This window comes from Letharia lupina (assembly GCF_014066315.1).
Source record: "Letharia lupina isolate WasteWater1 chromosome Unknown contig_7, whole genome shotgun sequence".
NCBI lineage: Eukaryota > Fungi > Ascomycota > Lecanoromycetes > Lecanorales > Parmeliaceae > Letharia > Letharia lupina.
In genome coordinates, this window is record NW_023502976.1 from 1,602,850 (window position 1) to 1,627,256 (window position 24,407).

The following is a 24,407-nucleotide window of genomic DNA, read 5'->3' on the forward strand; positions in this document are numbered from 1 at the left end:
GTAGCACTCTATTGAGGGAGAAATCTGAGGCTCTATCATAACCTGCGGTATTAAGCGAACCAATCAAATCCCGTGCGCAACCTCGATCCTTTACTCGTGTGGCCGAGAAGTCTATCATCTTGGCAGTCCGGCGCGGGAGTACCCACCAATCAGACTACCTCGTTTCTCCGCAGTTTGACACTGAATTATGCCTATGATCTACTGTGCTAACCTATCTAGGCTAGTCTGCCAAGATGATAGACTTCTCGGCCACACGAGTAGATACGCGTGATGGCCGTTAATTATAGTGAGTGAGCCTCATGACCACGGCGGCCTCCAACATTTAATTGGTGAGAAGCGTGGTGAGTAATCTACCCTGATAGCTGCTTTTGCCATTTCGGTGAATGTTGGCCCTCAGAGCCAGACACTGCGTCGCCCAGTCATTCCAGTCGAAGAAGAAAAAACAAACAGACATCTTTGCATTGCACACCAATACTCCCTCGTGATGGCATTCTCTCGGTTCAACAAGAAAGCATCCTCCACTGTCTCCAGCAGCCAGCCCCTGCCACTGGTCATCGCCAACCTGACCCTGCGCTTTCTGCAATTCATTTTTGCCGTCGCAGTCCTTGGTCTCTACGGCACCGAACTCAGCGACGCTCGCAAAAACCACACTGGTGACTACTCTAAATGGTCGTACGCAGAAGTCGTAGGCGTACTCTCGGCCGTCACATGCTTGGTGTACGTGTTGCCCAAGGTGAAGAGCTGGTGGGCGTTCGGCTGGGATCTGGTTCTATTGTGAGTGTGGCCTAGGCGGAAGGGAGTCGTAATGGGGGTAGTTGATACTGATCAATCTACAAACAGTATACTATGGGTGGCTGTCTTTGGGGTCTTTGGAAAAATCTACATTCATGCAAAGCCTGTGAATGGAGGTGTCAAGAGGATGAAGAACGCTGTGTGGGTTGACTTGGTTAACATGCTTCTTTGGCTGGTCACTGCAGTAGTCTCGGTAGTGACATTTTTCACGATGAGAGGTGAAAGGTCGCTTCATACTGGAAGGGCCGCCGTCTGATATAGACGAATGCAGGACGGAGGTAATGTGCGTGCTTGCCTGGGAACGGGAAATGCATTCCACATTCCTGCGGCAGTGTCTCAGGAACACCAAACAACCACGTGACTTTGTTTTCAGTATACCTAGTAATCATTCAGCCAGCACCAAGTTTTTTCACTCTCTGACGCGACACCCTCTTTAGATCATCGTTCAACGCGTGAAAATCTTTCAGACATCGTACGCCATGTTTGGTTGTTTGATGTTTCAACCTCTCTTCTGCTATGCCCTTTTACTCCTCAACAGCGCTGCGTGGATTTCTGCAGCGCAAGACGCCTGCATCTATCGCTCAGGAGCAATGCTTGTTCATTCGGTTGTGGTTGTGAAGCACACAATACATATAATAACCAGTGTCACTCGCGACACTACGTTTCAAGTCAATACTGATCTTACCATTACCGTTGACAATGCGCCAACCAATCTCGATTTTCTTACAACGTATTTTGATAGAAGTACTGCTATCGAGACTATGAACGGGTCAGTTATCCTTGTCAGTGAACTCTAAGTTACCTTCTAAAGTGTTTGACGCAGTCAAAATTCCCACGCTACATCTCGATATAGTGCGGGTAGCTTTACACTAATGATCGTCGCCTCTGAATTGTCTCCAAAGCGCCGTCGACAAGCCGGGGCTTTCGTGAGCTACGCGGGCAGAGCAACTTCTTCCTGCACACAAGCAAGCACACTCACGTTGGCCAACAACCAGCTTTGGGTGACATATTCCAACGGAACTGTAGCACAATTCTCCGCGACCACAGGCGATACATATGACTATTTCGCACCGAGTTCAACGCCTGGAGACATTACCACCACGTTTTCTTTGAGTAATACTGGTACTCTGCTATGGACGAGCTCCAAGTTCTTTAATGGAAATGCCCTTTTCTGCGTGCTCCCCTCTGGCGTAATCGTTGCAGTCTTTCAGCAAGGAGCACAGCCTCTATCCTGCGTTTTCATAGATCTCACCGTCGCAGAACGTATGTGCCTGATCCTTGTCCACACCGATGGCTCCTCGCCTCTCAACTGATCAATACATAGTTACCTCTTGCGTTGCTCCTTCAACTGGAAGTGCGGTCACCGCTGTGCTCGGTGGCCCAGGCCCATTAGGGTAACAACGAACGCTTCCCATTGATTCGGAATGTTCTGCTGATCTGTAACCGCTTAGGCCAAGTGGTCCACAAGGCAGCGTGGGAGCTAGTGGCGCCCAGGGAATTCAAGGAAGCGTTGGGCCACCTGGACCTAGTGGTGCACAGGGGATTCAAGGTGGCACTGGGGCGACAGGACCTCAAGGAGCTCAGGGAGTTCAAGGAATCCAAGGAAGTGTAGGATCGATGGGAGTTCAGGGAGTTCAAGGCAGCGTTGGCCCAACAGGACCTCAAGGAGCTCAGGGAATTCAGGGAATTCAAGGGAGTGTAGGGCCGACTGGAGCTCAGGGAGTTCAAGGCAGCGTTGGCCCAACAGGACCACAAGGAGCTCAGGGAATACAGGGAACTCAAGGCAGCGTTGGGCCGACGGGACCTCAAGGAGCTCAAGGAATTCAGGGAATTCAAGGGAGTGTAGGGCCGACTGGAGCTCAGGGAGTTCAAGGCAGCGCAGGGCCAACAGGACCACAAGGAGCTCAGGGAATACAGGGAACTCAAGGCAGCCTTGGGCCCACGGGACCTCAAGGAGCTCAGGGAAGTGTAGGGCCGACTGGAGCTCAGGGAACCCAGGGAATCCAAGGCAGCGCTGGACCGACTGGACCCCAGGGACTTCAAGGCAGCACTGGACCGATTGGATCCCAGGGGGTTCAAGGCAGCGCTGGGCCGACTGGACCCCAAGGAATTCAGGGCAGCGCTGGACCGACTGGACTCCAGGGAATCCAGGGCAGTATTGGACCGGCTGGGGCTCAGGGAATCCAGGGAAGTGTCGGGCCTACTGGTCCGCAAGGAGTTCAAGGAAATTTAGGCCCTAGCGGACCTCGGGGAAGTACTGGCCCAAGCGGAGCCCAGGGAATACAGGGTAGTGTAGGGCCTAGTGGAGCCCAAGGATTGACAGGCCCTTCAGGTGCACCCGGCATTGCATATGCGTACTGTAAGTCCTTCCAGAATCCCAGAAGCGCGGGCATGCACCCTATCACACGCTTTCGCCAGAAAGGCAAGGTGCTGGAAACATTGGCCACCGAAACAATAAAAGTCCTCAAGATTTTGACAAGAGCGGCATCAACAACGGGGTTCTTGCGTTGTCTGACGCTTTTCTTGGAGCATTCTGATCATTAGCGACATATTGTTTTGGGCTGATCCGCCAAATCGATGAGGAAATGAGACACGTATCATGCTATTGAGCTTTTTGCTAATCAATCTCCACCAGTGGGCTGTTTCTTGCAAACAGGCGCCTCGTCTACCAGCACCGGCAAAGTGCTAGCCAATTTCATACAGACGTATACCGCGAGTGGGAATGCGCAATGCTCCGTTGTTTGCAATAGCCAAAATTTCAACTTCTATGGAACTGTGAATGTGGGCACGACGAGCGTGGATTGCTACTGCGGCGATACGTTGAATCTTGTTAGTACGTATTTCCGAGACCAAAACCCTCGTCTGGACCAGATACTGGGTCTCAAAACCTGTTTTGGGAGTGTGCATCCTGTCGACACGCTTCAAGGCTTGGCATCCTTCTTGAAATGGCGACGCTGACTCCGATAATCTTTGACAGCTATTGCAGGTTTAGGAACTGGAGCAACGCCGGATAACAACTGCGCTCTGTGCGTCAATGGCCCAGGTACGTACGCATCAAGGCCATGTACTCTTGATCAATACATCAATCGGGTCACAAAGCATGTTTGGGAAGCAAGAGAGTCCCTATTTCCCGAAATAGTTTCGTGACTCATGATTTTGGTCTCGAAGAAGACATGCTGACTTTGATGCTTTCTACAGCACCAGCAGGTGAGTGCGGCATTGAGTCGTCATCAACGGTAGCGATTTTCGCCAGAGCTTTCTAGGTTTGACAAAGAGACTTGATGTATATAAGAGGTACACAAGGAATGGCTGGGGGAACGTTACGGTATTTGACAGGATATTATTCCCTGTCTTGAGGTCTTTTAGGATGTGATTAATGCTAGATACAAAAGTTGAGACCATCGCGACGAAAGTGAATGACTGGCCAGATACCAGTGAACATCGTCTGGTTGGGATCTGAATATGCTTTTGCTTGCCTCGTTGCGGTCTATCTGGTTCCTCCGCTCATGAGTCATGAGTGGTCTTTCCCCTCGACTTTGGCCTACTTAGCGCTGATCAATTGCATGAAATGCTTCTTCTTACATTGCTTCTGGGCTGCAGCCGCAGCTCATACAAATTTCGGCCATATTTTCAGGCGCCTAGCATGGTCATCAATTCGTTCATCAGTCTGTGGTTATTTCTATGAGTGTGTAAGAGACATCTCTCCGCTTTGCCTGTATTCATGAAATCGTCTTTATCAGGGACAAGATTTTTTCGTCCCTCATTCCAATTCTGTCTTCAATGCCGACCGATCAAGGCCGTCAGATCATAGGCAAATGGCCCCTACCCGCTCATAAAGACGCTCTGTAAGACTCGACTGCTGAAAATACGTCTTCACTGGCTTTCAGCATGCTGTCCCATCGAAGGCACTGGTCTTACACCTTCCAGGCTTCCCATTAGTTCGTCCGGACAGCTACCGAAATGGCCCATGCCCACAATTTCCCGCTCCTTGAAAAACAACTATCATCGAGCACCGCACGTCTCTTCTCATGTTGACATCCGCGACTTCCTACTCCACTGTACCAGAAGGTACAGTACGGTCGAGCAACATTACAGCAGCGAAGAGATAGTCTTCTTTCTAAAAATGAATGCATCGTCACAGAACCTGGCCTGATGGAGCAGAACGTAGAACAATACCATGCCTTTCATCCGGGTTCAAAATCGCTTCAAGAAATACTGTAGGGACTGAAACCCGGAAGATTATGACGTGATGACATTGAGAGAGATACTCGCTCCGCCATTTTCCAGCAGAGAGATCGACACCCTTACTTGCACTAAACCATTGTGAGGAAGCAGAGCTAATAAAGGCATGCTGGAAAGAGAGTGCGATAAAGAATTTGACCCTCAACACTCCCCTTCATCCCAGGTCACTGCTTCAAATTGACTCTGGATAATAGTATACCTTGTATCCGTTGGTGATGGATACGATCGACAATCTTTATAAAAGCCTTATACAAGGGTTTATTCCCCCCTTTCCCAATCTTCGCGCCCTACCCCTACCTTGTCAAGTACTGGTACGAGAGAAAGTACGCCGGTAGCTGACGTTTCATTTCTTACCCACGATCTTTCATGTTCCTGGCCTAGAATCATCATTCCATTCCTCCAAAAGGCTGAGATTCCATGGGTTCTAATGTACTTAGTCAGCTTTTGATGCTAGGAGCGAGACATGGCATTCATCGTTTCTGGTCCTTAATGAGGCTTCGAACTATTGACTGTATTGGATATCTGCAAATCTAGAATTTAAAAGCAAGCTCTGGATGAGACCTGCAACAGAGCCCGCCAAAGCAGCGCCGTAGGCCCAGGTCATGAGCAAATGGCAAAGGTGACCTCCCTGGGTGTGGATACAGACGTTCAGATCCTTGAGTATGTACAGTCGCGAATCTTCTGGATTACGACAGATGTTTGTGACCGAGCTACGCAATTTATCCATACCAGCCGGAAGCACTGACTTGGGCAACCTCATCTGACTGACGATGAGGAATGATGCTCTCTTTGATATCGAAAGCTTCGATGATGTCTTCCCACGTTTCGTAATCCAGATGGAAAACAGCTTGATGTTTCGAGATATTCTCGTCTTGAATTTGCTGAGGTGAACGTGCGACAGTCGCGTCTTCAAACATTGCGTTAGTTTAAAGGAGAGGGGGAGAGAGGACCATAGTATACTTACGGAGAGTCGGTAGCATATTAGAATCGTTGCCAAACCCAGCCGTACCATCTTTGATCAGAAAGCTCACGTAGAACAAATTCTCCACTGTTTGACCAAAAGATTTCGGGTTCACAACGAAGTGAAACAGAGGAACACCCTCGTCATCGGCGATTCCATGTTTGAGCATCACTGCCCTGATCTCTTCATCCGAAATATCCTCGCTCGTCATCTTCATAAACTCCTCCTCTACTTTTGCTTGTCCAGTCACCATTGTGTGGACCAAGAGCTCTCGGATGTTCTTGCACAACGTGGTGAGATTTGAGTTTTCGGCTTGTTGTAGATCTTGAGCCTTCAGCTCCTCCGGGCGTACAGCGTCTTTGGGATCTCGTTTTTGAAAGCGCTCGCGGCGTTGTGTGGCTTTACGCGCTCTTTTTTGAACAGACAGCGGGCCGAGTAAGAACCCAGGTACGGGCGGGCGGACGTTGTTGGGAAAACAAGCTCGACGACCCAGCCACTCCCAGTTGAATGCATCTCCTTCGTCGTACCCCTCTCTAGCATCCGCGTCGTCATCGCTATCGTCTTGTCCTCGTCTTCCTCTTACAGTCGAACCTTCACCCGTATCACTTGGACCACGCCGCATGTAGGTGATACACTTCCCCACAAAGTCATCAACGTCGATCCCGGTGGTTGCGTCGCCAAGATTGAGTTGCGTTGTCCTCTTGGCTGAAAGGTCCGCGGTTGACACGAGCAGTCGCGAATCCAAGGTGGCGTCTGATGTTTGCTTGACTGATCCGAAAAGATCGTTTGCCCTATGAAGAGTTCTGAGGAGACCATCGGAGCCAGGTGCAAGGTACTCGGCGCGTGAATCTGGGCAAAGAGTCAGTGACTCCTCTCTTGATCGCTAGTCATATAACGCGTACCTGTCAACTCTCTGGATAGGTCCCTAAAATCCTTACGCACCGCGCGCCTCTCGTCCATGCTTTGATCTGGGTCGTAAAACCGTCGGTCTCCCACCTCAGCCAGCTCTCTTTCGTGCACCGTTTGACTCGCGTTGGGTGCATTGCGTTCTCCGAGTTTGCGTTTTTTGCTGGACCGCGACGTGTTATCATTCGCTGAGCTTGGTGTGGGCATTTGAGGAGGCGCCATATTCTTTGCTTTGCCATTATTGTGTCGAGCCTCATCAGCCTGGACTTGTCGGTTTTCTTTGTCGGACGAGAAAGAAGCTGCCGGCGAAGGCGACAGTGAGTTCAAACTCACGCGTTCGTGCCTTTGTAGCGTAGGTTCGGCATTTGCTTGGACCTCCACATCCTCGTCCCTTCCAGTAGAGAGCTTTGCGCGGCGCGCCATTGTAGTTTGAATGTTGGGACTGACGTGGGTCACTATGAGTATAGAACCCGGACTGCGCAACGCGGTCACAGCGTCTGGTTAGCCGTCCAATTCTTAAAGTCCTGCTTTCTCAAATCATGATGTAAGTTCACGACGATTTCGAAGATCAATCACCAGAGAGCAAACTGATACACGGCTCCTGCAGTAACAAACGAAATTGGAGGATGAAGTGATTTAAGTTAAGCGGCGCACGGTGCTCGCCTTGGTATGTCGACCTATGCTAGTCAATTCCTACCAAGCTAGCCCGGCTAGGCATATCAGAGTCAGAGAAACATCTCGAGGCATCAAACCTCCATCAGCAAAAAGATCTAATTTGATTGTTAATTGTCTTTATGGAGGAGTATTCTTTCGCAAACTCTAGAGCCCTCGACTTTTCCGTCAATGTGAGAATGTTGGTTCCTGTTTGACATCTGCTTAACCTTCTTTGCTGACCTCAAACTTCAGAGGAAGCTTAGAAGGACAATATAATCCACCGCCTTTCTCAACGTTGCTGCAGAGGCCTGATCTGCGTCATGTTGGATCAAATACAAGGTATCGCCGTAAAATTATTGTGCTTCGATCAGAGTGCTGAATTCTTGCAGCCCCAACTCTGACTTATATGTTACTGCTCAACTATGGGCAGATTCCAAACCCTTGACCGTGCCTGTGCAGACTGCTTATCGGTCTTTCAAAATTGGTCGCACTTGGAATGAATGGCTTGAGCTTCCAATTGCAATTTCCACTTTACCCCTAAGCTCGCAGTTGGCCATCACAGTGTGGGATCTGTCGCCTACTGGTGGGCAGGGAGCCCGTGGTCATGCGATCCCCTTTGGAGGCACTACTATATCGCTGTTTGACAAAGATAGTACTTTGCAGAAAGGTCGGCAGAAGTGTAGACTCTATCGGCACAAGGCAGCAGACGGCTTTTCGTCAACAACTACCCCTGCCGTCCCACCAGCGCAGAGGAACAGGGGCGGGCTTGGTTTCAGCAATGGCCACGTTACCTCATCTGAAGAGGAGGAGCTTGAGAGACTCGAAAGGCTCTTCAAAAAGCACGAGATGGGAGAAATTCCACGTGTCGACTGGCTAGACAAACTCGTCTTCAAAGCCGTAGAGAAGCAAAGGCAGCTAGTAGAAACCTCAGCAAAGGTATCATCGAAAGCAAGGAGAACAATGTCGACTTCTGGACCCGAGGTCGAGGACAATGACGCAGATTCCAACGAAGATGAAAAGGAAGAGGAAAGATATACGCTGTTGATTGGCTTTCCAAGGTTTGATTTCCCTATCGTGTATACTGATCATGAGTACGCTCCTCCTCCAATCTCATCTCAAGCCAGCTACGTGCCGCCGACCGGCAATGTCAATCTGAAACCGCCCCCCGAAGTACAGCTTGGTCCGGGTATTAATGGGACAGGGAACGGAGTGAGCGACGATTATGAGAATGGCCCTCCACTGATCCGAATTTATGACCCAGAAGTTGGTGCCAAGGACAACCCAGCCGAGAGTAAGCACAGAAGACTTGTGAGAAGTCATCGAACTGGTGTCTTGGATCGAGACCTCAAACCCAATGCGAAGATCCGAGATGAGTTGAACACTATCGTCTCTTACGGCCCTACTCAAGAGCTTAACGCAGAAGAAAAAGATTTGGTCTGGAAGTTCAGACATCATCTCACGCGCGACAAGCGGGCATTGACCAAGTTTGTCAAATCCGTTGCATGGCATGACCAAAGTGAGGCTCGTCAAGCTGTCCAGCTTCTACCAAAGTGGACCGAGGTAGACGTCGATGATGCCTTGGAGCTTCTGGGGCCTACTTTTGATAATACAGCCGTCAGAGCCTATGCCGTTGATCGCCTACGAGAGTCAGACGATGACGAGCTGCTTTTGTATCTTCTTCAGCTGGTCCAAGCCTTGAAATTCGAGAAGATATCCCCAGAGCCGCACAATGGCAGTACCCAAGATTCTTCATTGGGAAGGTTCCTCATCTCACGAGCAACGAAAAACCTGATGTTGGGCAATTTCCTGCATTGGTACTTGATGGTGGAGTGTGATGACAGGAGTCCGGATCAGGTTAAGGAGCATCGAAAGCTATTTGCAAAGGTTGAGTTCGACTTCATGACGGAGCTCATGAAACTGCCGGAAGGAGCAGGGCGACGAAAGACCCTCCTTCGGCAAGGAGAGTTGATTACGGTGTTATCGAAGATATCGAAAGAGATACGCTTTTCGAGAGAAGACCGACCTCGAAAGCTACAGCGACTGAAAAAGTACCTTGCAGATCCCAAAAATGACTTGACGACCTTTGATCCTCCCCTACCGCTTCCTTTGGATCCAAGCGTTTCTATCGTTGGCTGCTACCCAGAGGAATCCCTTGTTTTTAAATCTTCACTTTACCCCTTACTCGTCCACTTCAAGACTTCGGATGGCAAGAAATACCCAATTATTTTCAAGACAGGTGATGATCTCCGGCAAGACCAGCTTGTAATCCAAATAATTTCTTTGATGGATCGTCTCCTACGGAAAGAGAACCTTGACCTTAAGCTCTCACCATACCGTATCTTAGCCACCAGCCCCAATGCAGGAGCTGTCCAGTTCATACCGTCTATGAGCTTAGCCGCGGCTTCCGCCAAGTATAAAGGCAGTATCCTTGCCTACCTGCGCGCCAACAACCCCGACACCACTGGCGATCTGGGTGTACGGCCGTCGGCCATGGACACCTACGTGAAATCCTGTGCAGGCTATTGCGTGATCACTTACCTTTTGGGTGTGGGAGACCGCCATCTTGACAACCTCCTCCTCGCGCCATCCGGACGCTTCTTCCACGCTGATTTTGGCTACATACTGGGCCGTGACCCCAAACCCTTCGCGCCGCAGATGAAACTCTGTAAGGAAATGGTTGAGGGTATGGGTAGCTCCACCTCTCCACACTACGCCGCCTTCAAATCGTACTGCTTTACAGCCTACACGACATTGCGGAAGTCGAGCAATCTGATCTTGAACCTTTTCAGTCTGATGGTGGATGCAAACATCCCTGATATCAAAGTGGAGCCGGGACGGGTGGTGGAGAAGGTGAGAGAGAGGTTCCATCTTGAGATGAGCGAAGAGGAGGCGATGAGACACTTCGAGGGTTTGATTGTGGATAGTGTGGGAAGCATTTTTCCAGTTGTCATTGATACCATCCATAACATGATGCAAGGACTCAGGGCCTAAGCAAGTTGGGCCGGACGATAAGTGCTGATTCAGGAAGCATCAAATTGCAGCATCCATGAGATGTTGTTGCGATGAACGCCGTAAAACTATGAAAACATCCACAGTCTAAAAACTCAATACCTATTGGTCAGTCAACAATCAATAACAGCAATAGTATCTCTTCATAGCAACCCTTTGAGTAAAGACTAAATATTGACCAAAGGCGTTTCGGACATGCCTGGGTATCTGGTCCATGAAGCTAACCGTTTGTGTGTCAATAATTGCGTCAAGAAACCGTGGTGAATGCGTCTTCTGCTCACAACCTGAGAAGCATATCCGCTAACGCGTCTTGTGCTTCTACATCCATCATCCTCTGCTATATACGTTTTTCAAACATGTACCCGTCTCCTCACGTCTTGGCCTCCTTTCTTTCCTCGGGCTCCCGGTAATCTTTACATTGTACACTCATCACCTTGGGCTCCCTTGCCGCTACGTCGGCGTCGATGATCAGCGCAGACAGCTTCCCACCTTTGACACAACCGGTGTCCAGTCCTTTGCTATATTTCTGGATTTGTAGGCCGCGGCGGGAGTCGTGGCCATAGATGACAGTGGAACGTTGGTGTGAAGAGATGAGGGACTGATACTTGTTCCATAGCTAGGAACCCCGTTAGTATCCGAGACGTGCAATCGTGAATGGAGTGGTGACGAGCCAATAGATTTAAGAAATACATACTTTGAACCACGGTGTTCCCTTCGCGCTGCTGCTCGGGACGTGGGTGTCAAGATCGATTGTCCTCATGTGCATCACGCCCATGGGATCTTGTCTTTCCAAACGCACACCAGGCACCAGACCACCGTGTACAACATGGACATCGCCCAGGCCATTAATCTGGCCTACACCTAGTATCACGGGGCAAGAAGCCATGTAATCGATCTGCTTCTTTGTGAACGATTCGGCCAGCCGCCGATCAACGGCATCACCATGCGAAAAGCTTTGCTTTTCTAGATTTTCGCCCTCATCTTCGCTGTCGTTCTGCCTCATGTCTTCGGGCATGCCAGCTGCGGGCGGTGATGGCGCCTTTTTGCCCTTTTGCTCTTGGGTTAAACGATGAGAATACAGATCGCGGTAGGCCAGGAGAACACGGTCTTCGTGGTTGCCGCGGACACAAGAAGCGTGAGCTGAAATGGCAAGGTCGATGACAGCTGGAGAAGACGGGCCTTTCGAGATGAAGTCGCCGGCGAAGATCAGATGGTCGGTCCTGGCTTCGTATTGCACTTCTGCCAGCAGGTTCTCCACTGTTACCGCTGCGTATCAACTACGTGGTATTTCTTATAGCGGGCTAAGAAAGCCGATTGATAGACTTACGTTCATCACTACAACCATGCACATCTCCGATAACAACCAACCTCCTCCGGTCTTCTCTAGCCGGGATAAGATCTTGATCTAGCGTCTTCACCTGGACCATGTCCAGGAATTCCGGCCTCAAGTTCTCCCCAAACCAACCCTCCCCCGTCTTCATCCTCTGATTCAACGATTGGCTTAGGAGCCGGTGCTCGGTCCACGAAGGGCCTGCCCAGTAATGCCAATTCCCCCATATCAAGCTCAGCAGCATGAACAGAAGGAGCACATATCGCCGAACTCGTGGTGCTGAACATACTTGTATCCAATTGGGAGAAGAGTAACCTGGGGATCCGGGAGAGGATGAGGATGGCGTGTATGAATTATTTTTCCACTCATTGCGGATGAGATCGATGAGAGGTCGTCGCTTTTGATACGGTTGATAAGCCCGAGCATCACGCTGGGATATTCTGTACTCATTGTCACTCAAGCCTCCGTTGTACATGTCTTTCTTATGCAGCAAAGTAGTCCGAGGAGGTACCGGTGACCCCCCCTTCCACTCATATATCTTGGGCTGGTACTTCTCAGACAGAGCGTGGATATCGTCCGCAGAATTACTGTTTCCTCGCAACCTTGGCGGGATGGAGAAATTGTATTGCTGACTATGCGGCTGGAGGGCAGGATGGAAGGAGAGGTTTCTTTGCAGGTCGTAATCAGTATTCAAGAGGTGCAGGTCACGGTCGGATAGTTCGTCTTCAGAGGGATACTCGTCCCCACCACCATAGTCGTCGTATCGCGGAGGAGGCTCGGGATGTTGGGCATGTGCTTCGAGATCGCGTGGCGCATCCATCTTATTCGCAGTGTCTTGGTTCGTCGCTCCAATCGAGCAAAGGGATGGAATCGTATGGACTAGAACATGGAGGCTTTTCGTAATTGCGAGCAGCAGCCAAGGGCCCCCGGAAGGTTGCCAAGCAGCCAAGGCCCAAGATAGGTTTTTGCCAAATAGCAAATGGCACGCTGAAACAACTCCTCAATATATATATATTGTGTCAGAAGTCTAAATGCCTATGCATTAAATTCATGAAAAGTAATTAGATTCGACTCTCGAAGGGTGAAAATACTTTGACTTAGAATTTATCTAAATTTATAAAATCGATTTTTATAATTTTTACTTTATTAAAAAGCGTAAGTTACATTTTATAGTTTAAGAGAAAAATTAAGAAATTATAATAGAAATTTAAAAAGTTATATTAAATTTAAAAACATATATCTATTTTTTTTTTAATTAGAGCTATCGAGCGAACTTTAATTAATAATATTTAAATTTCTTATCTTTAAATAATTATAAGATTAAATTTTATAATTTTTAAAATTATTAATATACGTAAGTTACGCTTTATATACGTTACGTAATAAGATAAGAAGCTTTAATAAGATTTCGAAGAGAGTCGAAGTCGAGATAGAATTTCGAGATTCGAGAATAACGAGATAAGATTTTAAGTTTTTTTAAAAACTCTATTTCGTCTTAATCTCGAAGCGAGATTTTAAGATATATCTTATTATTTTAATAAACTCTAAATATCTCTAAGTAACTCTCTTAGATTTTAATATTATATATAAGAATTAAGATTAAAATAGAGTATAAAATACGATATTATAATTTAAATTAAAGTATAAGATATTAATATATATAATAGAATAAGATAGAGCTAAGTTAAAAAATCTTAAATTTATATATATAGTTAATTATAAATTCGAGATTATTATATCTTCTAGCTAGACTAGCTAAGTTAGCTCGCTAATTCTTTTAAGACTTCTTATTAAAAAAAATATATATATATTACTTATTAATAGAATAACTTTTTTATTTTCTATTAAAATTTTAATTTTTTTTTAAATTATAAAGCGAAGATTGCGCTTTTTAATAACGTAAGAATTCTAAAATTTAATCTTATAATTATTAAAGGATAAGAACCTCAAATATCGTTTATTAAAGTTCGCTTATTAAAGTTCGCTTATTAAAGTTCGCTCGATAGCCGATAGCCTTAATTAAAAAAATAGATATATATTATTTAATTTTAGAATAACTTTTTTATTTTCTATTAAAATCTTTCGATTCTTTTTTTAAATTATAGAACGTAATTTAGATATTTTAATCGTTTAAAAAATTAAGAATTTAGTCTTATTATTATTTAAAGATAAAGAATACAAATATCGATAATTAAAGTTCGCTTATTAAATTTACTCGATAGTTTTAATTAAAAAAATAGATTATGAATTTAATTTATAGATTTAAACTCGTAGATATTTAAAAAGATAACTAGAAGATATATAAAATTATATTTAAAGAGATATTATAAAGACGTTATAAGAATAATAATCTTAAATTAATTTAATTAATATACTTAATAAAAATAATATTATTAATAAGATATTTCTATTGTCTCGCTAAGAAAAACTTATCTTAATTTAATCTTATTTCGTTAAAAACTTATCTAAAGACGAAGTAATATTAGATACTTTAAACTTTATTTTAATTTATCTTATTATATAACGTAATTCTATAATTTAAAAAAAAACTAATAGAAAATAATAAAGTTATTAGATAATTAAAAGTAGAAAAAGAGATTTTAAAAGTTATAAACGTTAATTTATTTATTAATAATATTTAATTAAAAAGCGTAATAACTTTAAATTTATATATTTAATTAATTATAAACTTAAGATTATTATATTTTTAAATAAACTATCTAAATTAGCTCGCTAGCTTTTTTAAGTCTTCTTATTTAAATATATATTAATATATATAAAAGAATAAGATAGAGCTAATTTAAAAAATCTTAGATTTATATATATAGTTAATTATAAATTCGAGATTATTACGCTTTTTAGCTAGACTATCTAAGTTAGCTTAATAATTCTTTTAAGACTCTTTATTAAAAAAATAGATATACGTTATTTATATATAGAATAACTTTTTTATTTTCTATTAAGATTTTAAGATTTGTTTTTTAAATTATAGAACGTAACTTACGCTTTTAGAAAAAAAAATGAATTTTTAAATTTAGTCTTATAATTATTAAATCGTAAGAAATTTAAATATCGCTTATTAAAGTTCGCTTATTAAATTTATCGATAGCTCTAATTAAAAAATAAGTATATATTAATATATATAAAAGAATAAGATAGAGCTAAGCTATAAAATCTTAAATTTATATATATAATTAATTATAAATTTAAGATTATTACGCTCTTTAATTAGATCGACTAAATTATTATAGATAAATAAATTAGCGTTCGTAATTATTAAAAAAATAGATATACGTTATTAACATATAGAATAACTTTTTTATTTTCTATTAAAACTTTAAGATTTTTTTTTTAAAATTATAGAATAAAATATAGACTTTTAGATAAAAAAGAATTTTTAAATTTAGTCTTATAATTATTAAAGCGTAAGATAGTCTAATATCGCTTATTAAAGTTCGCTTATTAAAGATCGCTTATCTATTTACTCGATAGCTCTAATTAAAAAAATAATTATAAATTTAATTTATAAACCTTTACTCGTTATTTAATTTTAGAATAACATTTTTATTTTCTATTGAAAAAATTTAATTTTTTTTTTAAATTATAGAACGTAATATATGCTTTTAAATAAAAAAAGAATTATAAAATTTAATCTTATAATTATTTAAAGATAAAGAATTTAAATATTACTTATTAAAGTTCGCTTATTAAATTTACTCGATAGCTTTAATTAAAAAAATAAACTATAAATTTAATTTATAGATTTAAACTCGTTTTATTTATTACGAATTAATTCTTTATACTCGATATATCTTTCTAATTAGATCTTAACGCGTCTCTCTTTATATATATATATCTATAAATTATATAAACTAATAGAATAACTTTATACTATATTAATATTATAATATTAAAAACTATTTCTTAATAAATAATAGTAATATCTAAAGATTACTTAATAGAAGTCTATTAAATTTATTCGCTTATCTATAATACGAATTAATTACGTTACGTCTCTATCTATCTTAATATTTATATCGCTTATCTATTAATAACTTAATTCGTTATATAAAGTTACTATACGTAAGTAATTAAGTAATAAATCTTTTAATAAGTTATTATTATATCTTCTAATTTAGATTACGTAGAGTTTACTACTTTCGATTTTAGCTTATTTATCTCTAACTTCTTAAACGATTAGCTTTAAAGTTTAATAACTCTATTTTAAGATATAATAAGAACTAAAATAGATATAATAAGAAATGAAATGTATCAACTACGTAATGAGTTTCGCCAGCAACCAAGTTAAATTATTCCAAGTATCGAACACCCTCAATCACAGCCAGTCACTCAGCCAGCCATTTAGCCAGTCACTCAGTTATTCACTCAGTCAGCCACTCAGCTAGCCACTCAGTCTGATACTCTACAAGAGGAGGAGCAAGAGGAGGAACTACCACAGGCAAAAGCGGAGAACACTGCGGAGAACACGGCGGAGAACACCGCGGAGAAACCCAGCAGCGGTAAGGCCACCAGCACCAAGAACGCAGGCCTACTCTCCACGATCTCACGTCAAATCATCACTCAGTAAGCGGAGAACACCACTACAATTTGACTTGCTATCTCCACATGCCTAGGCAATATCACATTATGATATATCACTGTAATGAGCATATAAGAGAAGGATCTACTACGTCGATCATAGCCAATTAGGCCTCTGCAGCAAGACATCGGACGATATATATTTAAACGAATTGAAACCGTCTAATATCTTACTCCGATATTATTTGAAGAACTTTACTACGATAGAAGAACTTATAGAATATATATTACTAATTAGTTTAATATCTTTAATTCTTTTCGATATTTCGATTCTTATTATAAAAATATAGTTATTCTTATTTTTTATAAATACTTATTACGAATTAATTCTTTATACTTAATATACCTTTCTAATTAAATCTTAGCGCGTCTCTCTTCGTATATATATATCTATAGATTATATAGATTAATAAAATAACTTTATATTATATTAATATTATAACGAGTAAAGGTCTATAAATTAAATTTATAATTTTTTTTTAATTAAGGCTATCGAGTAAATAGATAAGTAATCTTTAATAAGCGAACTTTGATAAGCGAGCTATCCGGCTGTCGAGCGAACTTTAATAAGCGATATTTGAATTCCTTACGCTTTAATAAATATAAGACTATATTTAAAAATTCTTTTTTTATCTAAAAGTTCATATTTCGTTTTATAATATAAAAAAAAAAATTTAAATTTTAATAGAAAATAAAAAAGTTATTCTATATATTAATAATATATATCTATTTTTCTAATAATTACGAACGCTAATTTATTTACTCGCGATAATTTAGTCGATTTAATTAAAAGACGTAATAACTTTAAATTTATAATTAACTATATATATAAATTTAAGATTTTCAAGCTTAACTCTATCTTATTCTATTATATATATTAATATTAAGAATTATTTCTTAATACTATTATATATATTAATATATTACTTAATATATATAATAGAATAAGAAAGAGTTAAGTTTAAAAATCTTAAATTTATATATATAATTAATTCTAAATTTAAATTCTCTACGCTTTTTAACTAGATCGACTAAGTTATTATAAATAAATAAATTAATATTCGTAATTATTAAAAAATAATAGATATATATTATTAACATATAGAATAACTTTTTTATTTTCTATTAAATTTTTAAGATTTTTTTTTTTAATTATAGAACGAAATCTAGGCTTTTAGATAAAAAAAGAATTTCTAAATTTAGTCTTATATTTATTAAAGCGTAAGAAATTCAAATATCGCTTACTAAAGTTCGCTCGACAGTCGAACAGCTCTAATTAAAAAATAATAAGTGTATATTATTAATATATAGAAATAACTTTTTTATTTTCTATTAAATTTTTAAGAATTTTTTTTAAATTGTAGAACGAAATCTAGGCTTTTAGATAAAAAAAAAATATTAAATTTAATCTTATAGATATTTAAGAATAAAGAATTCAAATATCGCTTATTAAAGTTCGCTCGACAGCTCTAATTAAAAAATAGAGATATATTATTTAATTTTAGAATAACATTTTTATTTTCTATTAGAATTTTTTAATTCTTTTTTTAAATTATAGAAGATAATATAAGCTTTTAAATAAAAAAGAATTATTTAATTTAGTCTTATAAATATTTAGAGATAAAGAATTCAAATATCGCTTATTAAAGTTCGCTCGACAGCCCTAATTAAAAGAAATAATTATGAATTTAATTCATAGGCCTTTACTCGTAACTATATACTAGAATTATAAGCCATTTTCTTCTGAAAAAACATGAACGCAATTTTCTTCTATATTCAATCAAGACACCAACATTGCTTTTACCTATACTGATCGTAATGCCTCTCTTCCCTTTTCCGTCTTTCCACGAGTTGCAACACGTTGATGCTGTAGATTTCATCTGGTCCCCGGCCTCCCTTTAGTACGTCCTTCTCATGTGCCGCCGCCTCGTCTTTAGTCATGCACACCAACTCGTTCAGACTTAGCCTTACGCTTTTCCGCCCTTCTCGGTTCTCCTCGATCTGGAATCCACCCTCGGGCACTTTCCACCTCACCAACGCCAATCTCGTCGGCAAATTACTCACCACGCTCTTTCCTCGATAAACCTCTTCGACCAGGTATCCCACGTCGTCCTTTGTCACGGGGATCTTGAGGCCTAAAGAGTCTGCTCCCTCGTATCTTGCTAACCGCTCCTCCAGACCTTGTAGATTTGCCAAAATGTTGGCGTACATCTTCTCTCTTCCCTTGCCCGCTCCGCTTTCATGAGGGTATCCAGTAAGTTCCAAAACGGCAAAATTTGCCATGGTGTATCCAAAAACTGCAGGCATCGTGCCTAAGACCGGTAAAATCCTGGCTCGGAAGTCCGGTAACACGCTCAGCTCGTTCGTTTGGCCCTTCAGGAACTCTTCTTCTGGTAGCGGCAATAATTGCGCTTTCCCTGGGCCGGGTTTCTCTGTGGAGTATACCACTGGAATCCCTTCGCTAATGCCTACAGCTCGTAGTCTCCGTCTTGTAACTCTTGATAATGGATCCTCCACACTCGCGCTGATGTCTCCTACGAACACTCTCGTGGGATCGCTCTTACATCCTGCGCCCATGGAGCTGACGACTCTGACACCATGCTTGTGACAATACTCCAGCAAGGCGACTTTGCTGTCAATGTTGTCGATCGCATCGACTACGTAATCTGGATTTCGACCCTTGCCCGTACACCACGGTCCAAATAACCTCTCCGCCTGCTCTTGTTTCCAGACTTCATTAAAAGGCTCCCACTGCACCCATGGTACTATTGCCTGTAATCGTTTCGGTACGCATTCCACTTTCGGTGTACCAACGTCGGCAAGGGTGGCAACAGCATGTCTGTTGAGAGATGAGAGAGTGACTTGGTCGAAGTCAATGAGGCGGATCTTTGAGACACCGGAGCGGGCGAGAGCTGAGGTGCAATGTGAGCCAACACCGCCAAGGCCGACGACAATCACAAAGGAGTCGCGGAGCAGAGCAAAGCGATCGGAGCCAAGAAAAGAAGTAGTACGTGTGAGTTGCTCAGTGATCAAATCTGAGGAGTTCAGCATGCGCCCTCGATAGGTTCGTAGAGCTTAGATAGATAGACCTTTGTCATAATCACCTTGCTGGGCACGACGAGCGAGAGCAGATACTCTTTCGTCCTCTCTGCTGGCCTTCGGTGGTGGCGAGGCAGCACCAAAATCTGTGAGCTTCACTGAGCCGATGAGCGTAGATCCCGTTTGTCCTAATCGTGAAGTCTAAACGTACCATGTCTGCATGGTGAGTTTCATCCAGCTCTGGAATCGATGCTTTCAACTCTTGCACAGCCTCCTTGCGTCGAATTGCTTGTGTTCCATAGATGAGTGCCGCGACAGTCACGCCGGAGAGGACGACCGCGGCGGCAAGCTGTGCATGGTGAGAGGAAGCTTGACGTTCAAACCAGGAAGTCATGGTTTCTTGAGGCTTGGGCTCTGAATTCCGGGCGATACGCGGATACTTTGTCTGCGACTTAAGTTTTTCCTGCCCCTCCATACTTGACGATCAGCATCATGGTGGTGACTTGCCAGACAGTCGCCAGCATGTTGGGTAAGGTAAGGTTGTAAGATAGTTACCGTAGCCAGTACTTTAGTGAGTGCCATCCAGTTCCGGGCCGTTTTTGCGTGCAGGACGCTAGAGGCGGAGATCTTCCGAGTTCGTTTCGCACCCCTCGCACCTAAGGTATGCCTCCGGAAAATCCCAGGATTATTCGTGTTTTGGAAGCCAGCCCAAGGTAAGATACGTCTTTCTATTGAGGTCAAACATGACATAGAACAACTGACGGAAGACATTTAGTTCATACTCGATGCAGAAACTCATCACCAGAGCTCCACGACGTCCCTGCGCGGACTGGCTCATCCCAGATCTGCCAAAGGACCCATGAGTGAGAGACGTGAACAGAGATCTTAGAGTGCTCGTCTTCAGACTTGCAGCATGAACCGCGTGTGCTTCTTACAAGTTACAATACCCTCATCCTTTACGTTCACCTGTCGGACATTCCTGTATCTGTTCTTTTCATAAGGGCGGCTGGTTTTGCAATTCTGACGGCGCTAGGCACGAAGAGACGTGTAGCAGCCGTGACGACACTAGCTTCCCAGAGGCGAAGTGCTGCTTCTCTGCGAGCCCGACTGGGTGAACATTGAGGTATAGCGAAGACTTCGCTGATGATGGGCTCACACAGTAGTTTTCAATCGGAGAGGCATATCGCTCCGTATGTGATCCTCTTCATCGTATTTTTCCAACCACGCTTACGGGTGTTCAGGTCGCGGTAGTTCAGACGTGCTCAGAAGGAGCGAAGCCGCTGTCTTTTCCAAGTTTTATTTCATGAAGGCGAGATATTGTCGGCGATGGAAAGGGTTCCGGCTCAGTGATGAGAAACGTGTCAAAAGCCAAAGTTGATGGTAGCCTGCTGGAATTTGCACTGCTTGAAAGAGCAGAGTAGACGAACACAGTATGGCTGTCGATGGGAACTTTGAGAGCTAATCTGGTATGTACAGTTCCAAGCTAACTCCTTCTAATTCATACTATTACTCGAGTTGCAAGACAAGTCTTGGGAGCAAAATGGTCCTTTTAACTCCTTCGAAAAATTGCTTCGGAGAAGAAACGCTGATTCCGAATCCTTTATAGAGAGCCTGGCATTAATTTAAATGATGAATCTGCAAGCTGTATCGTGCACTCCAAAGCGGTGCGTTTTTCTATGTCATTGAAAACATTCTGTATGTGGTTTTTTCTACAATGAAGCTATATGAAGGCTCGTGATGTGGAGGCGCGCTTGTGATCTCTGCCATTCCGTTACTCCTGGTATCTTCCCTTCACCAACGCCCTTCCTGCTACTTGACTGAAGCGTTCAGATGCCAATCAAAAACTTTCTTGAAGATGCTTTTTCCACCGCTTTCGATCACGTCGCCGTGGCACGGAATTATCCTGTCAAAGTCCCAGCTAGCAATCTTCCTCGCACTCTGATTGAAACCTTGACGATCTCCCGCACTTGCAACGTACCAAAGGAATCTCTTCTGCCATTTCGCAGGTCCCATTGTATTTTGTAAACCAATGAATAATCTTGTCAAGGTGCCGGACGTTGGATCTTCGCCGGTCCTAGAGAATTGTTCCTTCGCGGGGAGATTGAACATCATACTGGATCAAACCGCAGTCAGTGCTGCATATTTAAGGGAGGAACTCCTCTCAAGATTGTTCCAAGACCCAAGATCTGGTCCAAAAGAGAAGACGTGGACTGCGAGAAGACGTACTCCGCCTCTATCAACGTCCTGTCACGCTTGTGAACAAGGACTAGCTCCTTGTTTGCATGACTTCCCACATACTCGTAGTCGAATTCTTCGTCGAATTCCGGGTCGACTTTCATGTTTGCCTTATTCTTCTGTGTCCATACATGCTGGAATTTGCTGCCGGCAGTAGCTTGATCCTTTTCACGTTTCTCTGCCAGGCCTTCGACACCTAGGAGCTTGGCTGATGGATATGCTTTGGCCCACTCGGTGATGAAAATATGGTGCTCGTAATCCCCTGCAGCAATGTATCCAACTTTGTTCCCCATGGATTCGACTGTAGAGCGGACTTCGGGTGTGAGAGCGGTGGGAGAGAAGACTGCGAGGGCGCCGGACTGGAGTCGTACTAGATATACATCTTAGCTCCGTAATAGAAAGCGCACCGACGGTTATACCAATAGTGCCTCGCCCACCGACCTTGAGTCTACCGAATCGAAGGAATGGCGCCGAGCACGTCGTAATGTTTGGGGTGACCTGTCGAATCACCATCACCTTGGAGGGATCTGAAGGGATGAGCTTGGAAGTCATGCTGTAGAGGTGCTGTGAGTATTATAATGTTAGTTGTGAGTCGGGATCAGAGCTGGCGAATACTCGTATATACCCGGAAGTGCCCGATCGACACCTGGTAATGCACGGTTTAAAATCCACTTCAGTAATTCGTCCTTTCATAATAGTAATATAAAAAAATTGAAAAATTAAATAATAGAACGTAAAATAAGCGTCTAGAGCTTTAAGAATCTTATAAATTATAGTTATATTAATAACGTTATATATTAGTGTAATAAAATCTATTTGAATGCTATAAGCCCTATACCGCGGTAAGCCCGAGGTGGGTTTTCGGAAAGATATCCTTTAAAACTCACCCCCGGATTTGTCGGATTTAAGACCGAGCATTATCAGGTATCGAGATCTTTCGGATATATACGAGTATTCCTTAGCGGTACTTATAGTCTTAGAATTTCGACTCTATCTTTAAAGAAAGCTAAAATATTATTAAAAAGCTTACTTTCTTATTACTTAAAATTAAAATTATAAATTATTCGATAATAATAGAGTTAAAGTTAATTAATTAGATCTTTAAACTCTATAATTTTAACGCTAAAACTTATCTTATTTTTTATTTCTAAATTAAAAGCGAGTATATACGAGTATATTTAAGAGAGAAAGTTAAAAAAGAACTTTAAAATCTTTAAATTTATCTTCTTTAATTTCTTTTATTAATATATTAATATATATAAAAGAATAAGATAAAGCTAAGTTATAAAATCTTAAATTTATTTATATAGCTAATTATAAATTTATTAGATTTATACTTTTTAATTAGATATCGCGAATTAAATTAATTAGCGTTTATAACTATTAAAATCTCTTATTCTACTTTTAATTCTTTAATAACTTTACTATTTTCTATTAAAATTTTAATTTTTTTTTTAAATTATAGCTCGTAACTTACGCTTTTTAATAATAAAAAGATATTAAAATTTATTTTTATAATTTTTTAAAGATATAAAATTCAAATATCGCTTATTAAAGTTCGCTCGATAGTCGATAGCCTTAATTAAAAATAAAGGTGCATATTATTTAATTTTAAAATAACTTTTTTATTTTCTATTAAAACTTTAGATTTTTCTTTAGATTATAGAATATAATTTAAACTTTTAAATAAAAAAAGAATATTTAAATTTCGTCTTATAAATATTTAAAGATAAAGAATTTAAATATCGCTCTTTAAAGTTTACTCGATAGCTCTAATTAAAAAATAGATATATATTATTTAATTTTAGAATAATATTTTTATTTTCTATTAAAATATTTTAATTCTTTTTTTAAATTATAGAACGTAATATAAGCTTTTAAATAAAAAAATAATACTTAAATTTCGTCTTATAAATATTTAAAGATAAAGAATTTAAATATTACTTTTTAAAGTTCGCTCGATAGCTCTAATTTAAAAATAGATATATATTATTTAATTTTAGAATAACTTTTTTATTTTCTATTAAAACTTTTTTTTTTAAATTATAAAACGTAATTTAGACTTTTAAATGAAAAAAAAATTATATAATTTAATCTTATAAATATTTAAAGATAAAGAATTCAAATATCGTTTATTAAAAACTTATTTACTTTATTAAGAATACTCTTTAATATAAGCTTAGATAGTTAAGTAATAATAATTTTAATAAATTTTAAAACTATTTTACTTCGTTCTCGATTCGAATCTATAAATCTCTCTCGCTAAAAAATTAAAAAATCGAAAAAGTATAAAATCGTAAAATTTATAAAATCAATAAAAATTCTATAAATTATAAAAATAAAAATAAAATAAAAAAATAAGTATAAATATAAGAGTAAAAGTACTTAGAGTTTATTAATAAATCTCGCTTATATCGTTTACTAGATTATAAGCTACGTAGCTAAGATAAGTATTTAATATACTTAATAGAAGTCTTAAATACTCGCGAGTTCTCTTTTCTCTTCTTCTTTTTTTTAATTATTAGTTTATTTAATAATTAATCTATCTATTCTCGTAACTACGTATCTAGATCTCGTAATTATATAGCTACTACGTTATTTTATTAAAAGAGATCTTATTATCTTATAATAAACTATAAT

The 24,407-nt window shown here is 40.9% G+C and overlaps 6 protein-coding genes across 6 annotated transcripts; 2 read left to right on the forward strand and 4 right to left on the reverse strand.

The window, feature by feature from the left end:
* Nucleotides 1-484: 484 nt before the first annotated feature.
* On the forward strand, nucleotides 485-3,336 carry HO133_009757 (uncharacterized protein; the record flags this gene model as incomplete). Its single annotated transcript, XM_037300616.1, has 7 exons — nucleotides 485-774; nucleotides 841-988; nucleotides 1,064-1,075; nucleotides 1,413-1,561; nucleotides 1,646-2,055; nucleotides 2,117-2,186; nucleotides 2,244-3,336. 7 exons carry the CDS (start codon nucleotides 485-487, stop codon nucleotides 3,334-3,336), a joined length of 2,172 nt encoding a protein of 723 aa, XP_037154464.1.
* Nucleotides 3,337-5,753: 2,417 nt separating this feature from the next.
* Nucleotides 5,754-7,324, reverse strand: HO133_009758 (uncharacterized protein; the record flags this gene model as incomplete). Its single annotated transcript, XM_037300617.1, has 4 exons — nucleotides 5,754-5,941; nucleotides 5,999-6,844; nucleotides 6,898-7,162; nucleotides 7,235-7,324. The coding sequence occupies 4 exons, from the start codon at nucleotides 7,322-7,324 to the stop codon at nucleotides 5,754-5,756; spliced, it is 1,389 nt and encodes a 462-aa protein (XP_037154465.1).
* Nucleotides 7,325-7,695: 371 nt separating this feature from the next.
* Nucleotides 7,696-10,546, forward strand: HO133_009759 (uncharacterized protein; the record flags this gene model as incomplete). Its single annotated transcript, XM_037300618.1, has 3 exons — nucleotides 7,696-7,754; nucleotides 7,808-7,894; nucleotides 7,945-10,546. 3 exons carry the CDS (start codon nucleotides 7,696-7,698, stop codon nucleotides 10,544-10,546), a joined length of 2,748 nt encoding a protein of 915 aa, XP_037154466.1.
* A 388-nt stretch (nucleotides 10,547-10,934) lies between these two features.
* On the reverse strand, nucleotides 10,935-12,714 carry HO133_009760 (uncharacterized protein; the record flags this gene model as incomplete). Its single annotated transcript, XM_037300619.1, has 3 exons — nucleotides 10,935-11,180; nucleotides 11,259-11,821; nucleotides 11,892-12,714. 3 exons carry the CDS (start codon nucleotides 12,712-12,714, stop codon nucleotides 10,935-10,937), a joined length of 1,632 nt encoding a protein of 543 aa, XP_037154467.1.
* Nucleotides 12,715-18,293: 5,579 nt separating this feature from the next.
* Nucleotides 18,294-19,926, reverse strand: HO133_009761 (uncharacterized protein; the record flags this gene model as incomplete). The annotated part of the gene is made up of 3 exons (XM_037300620.1): nucleotides 18,294-19,528; nucleotides 19,583-19,685; nucleotides 19,744-19,926. The coding sequence occupies 3 exons, from the start codon at nucleotides 19,924-19,926 to the stop codon at nucleotides 18,294-18,296; spliced, it is 1,521 nt and encodes a 506-aa protein (XP_037154468.1).
* Nucleotides 19,927-21,341: 1,415 nt separating this feature from the next.
* HO133_009762 (uncharacterized protein) lies at nucleotides 21,342-22,319 on the reverse strand (the record flags this gene model as incomplete). The annotated part of the gene is made up of 3 exons (XM_037300621.1): nucleotides 21,342-21,645; nucleotides 21,759-22,137; nucleotides 22,187-22,319. The coding sequence occupies 3 exons, from the start codon at nucleotides 22,317-22,319 to the stop codon at nucleotides 21,342-21,344; spliced, it is 816 nt and encodes a 271-aa protein (XP_037154469.1).
* Nucleotides 22,320-24,407: the final 2,088 nt, after the last annotated feature.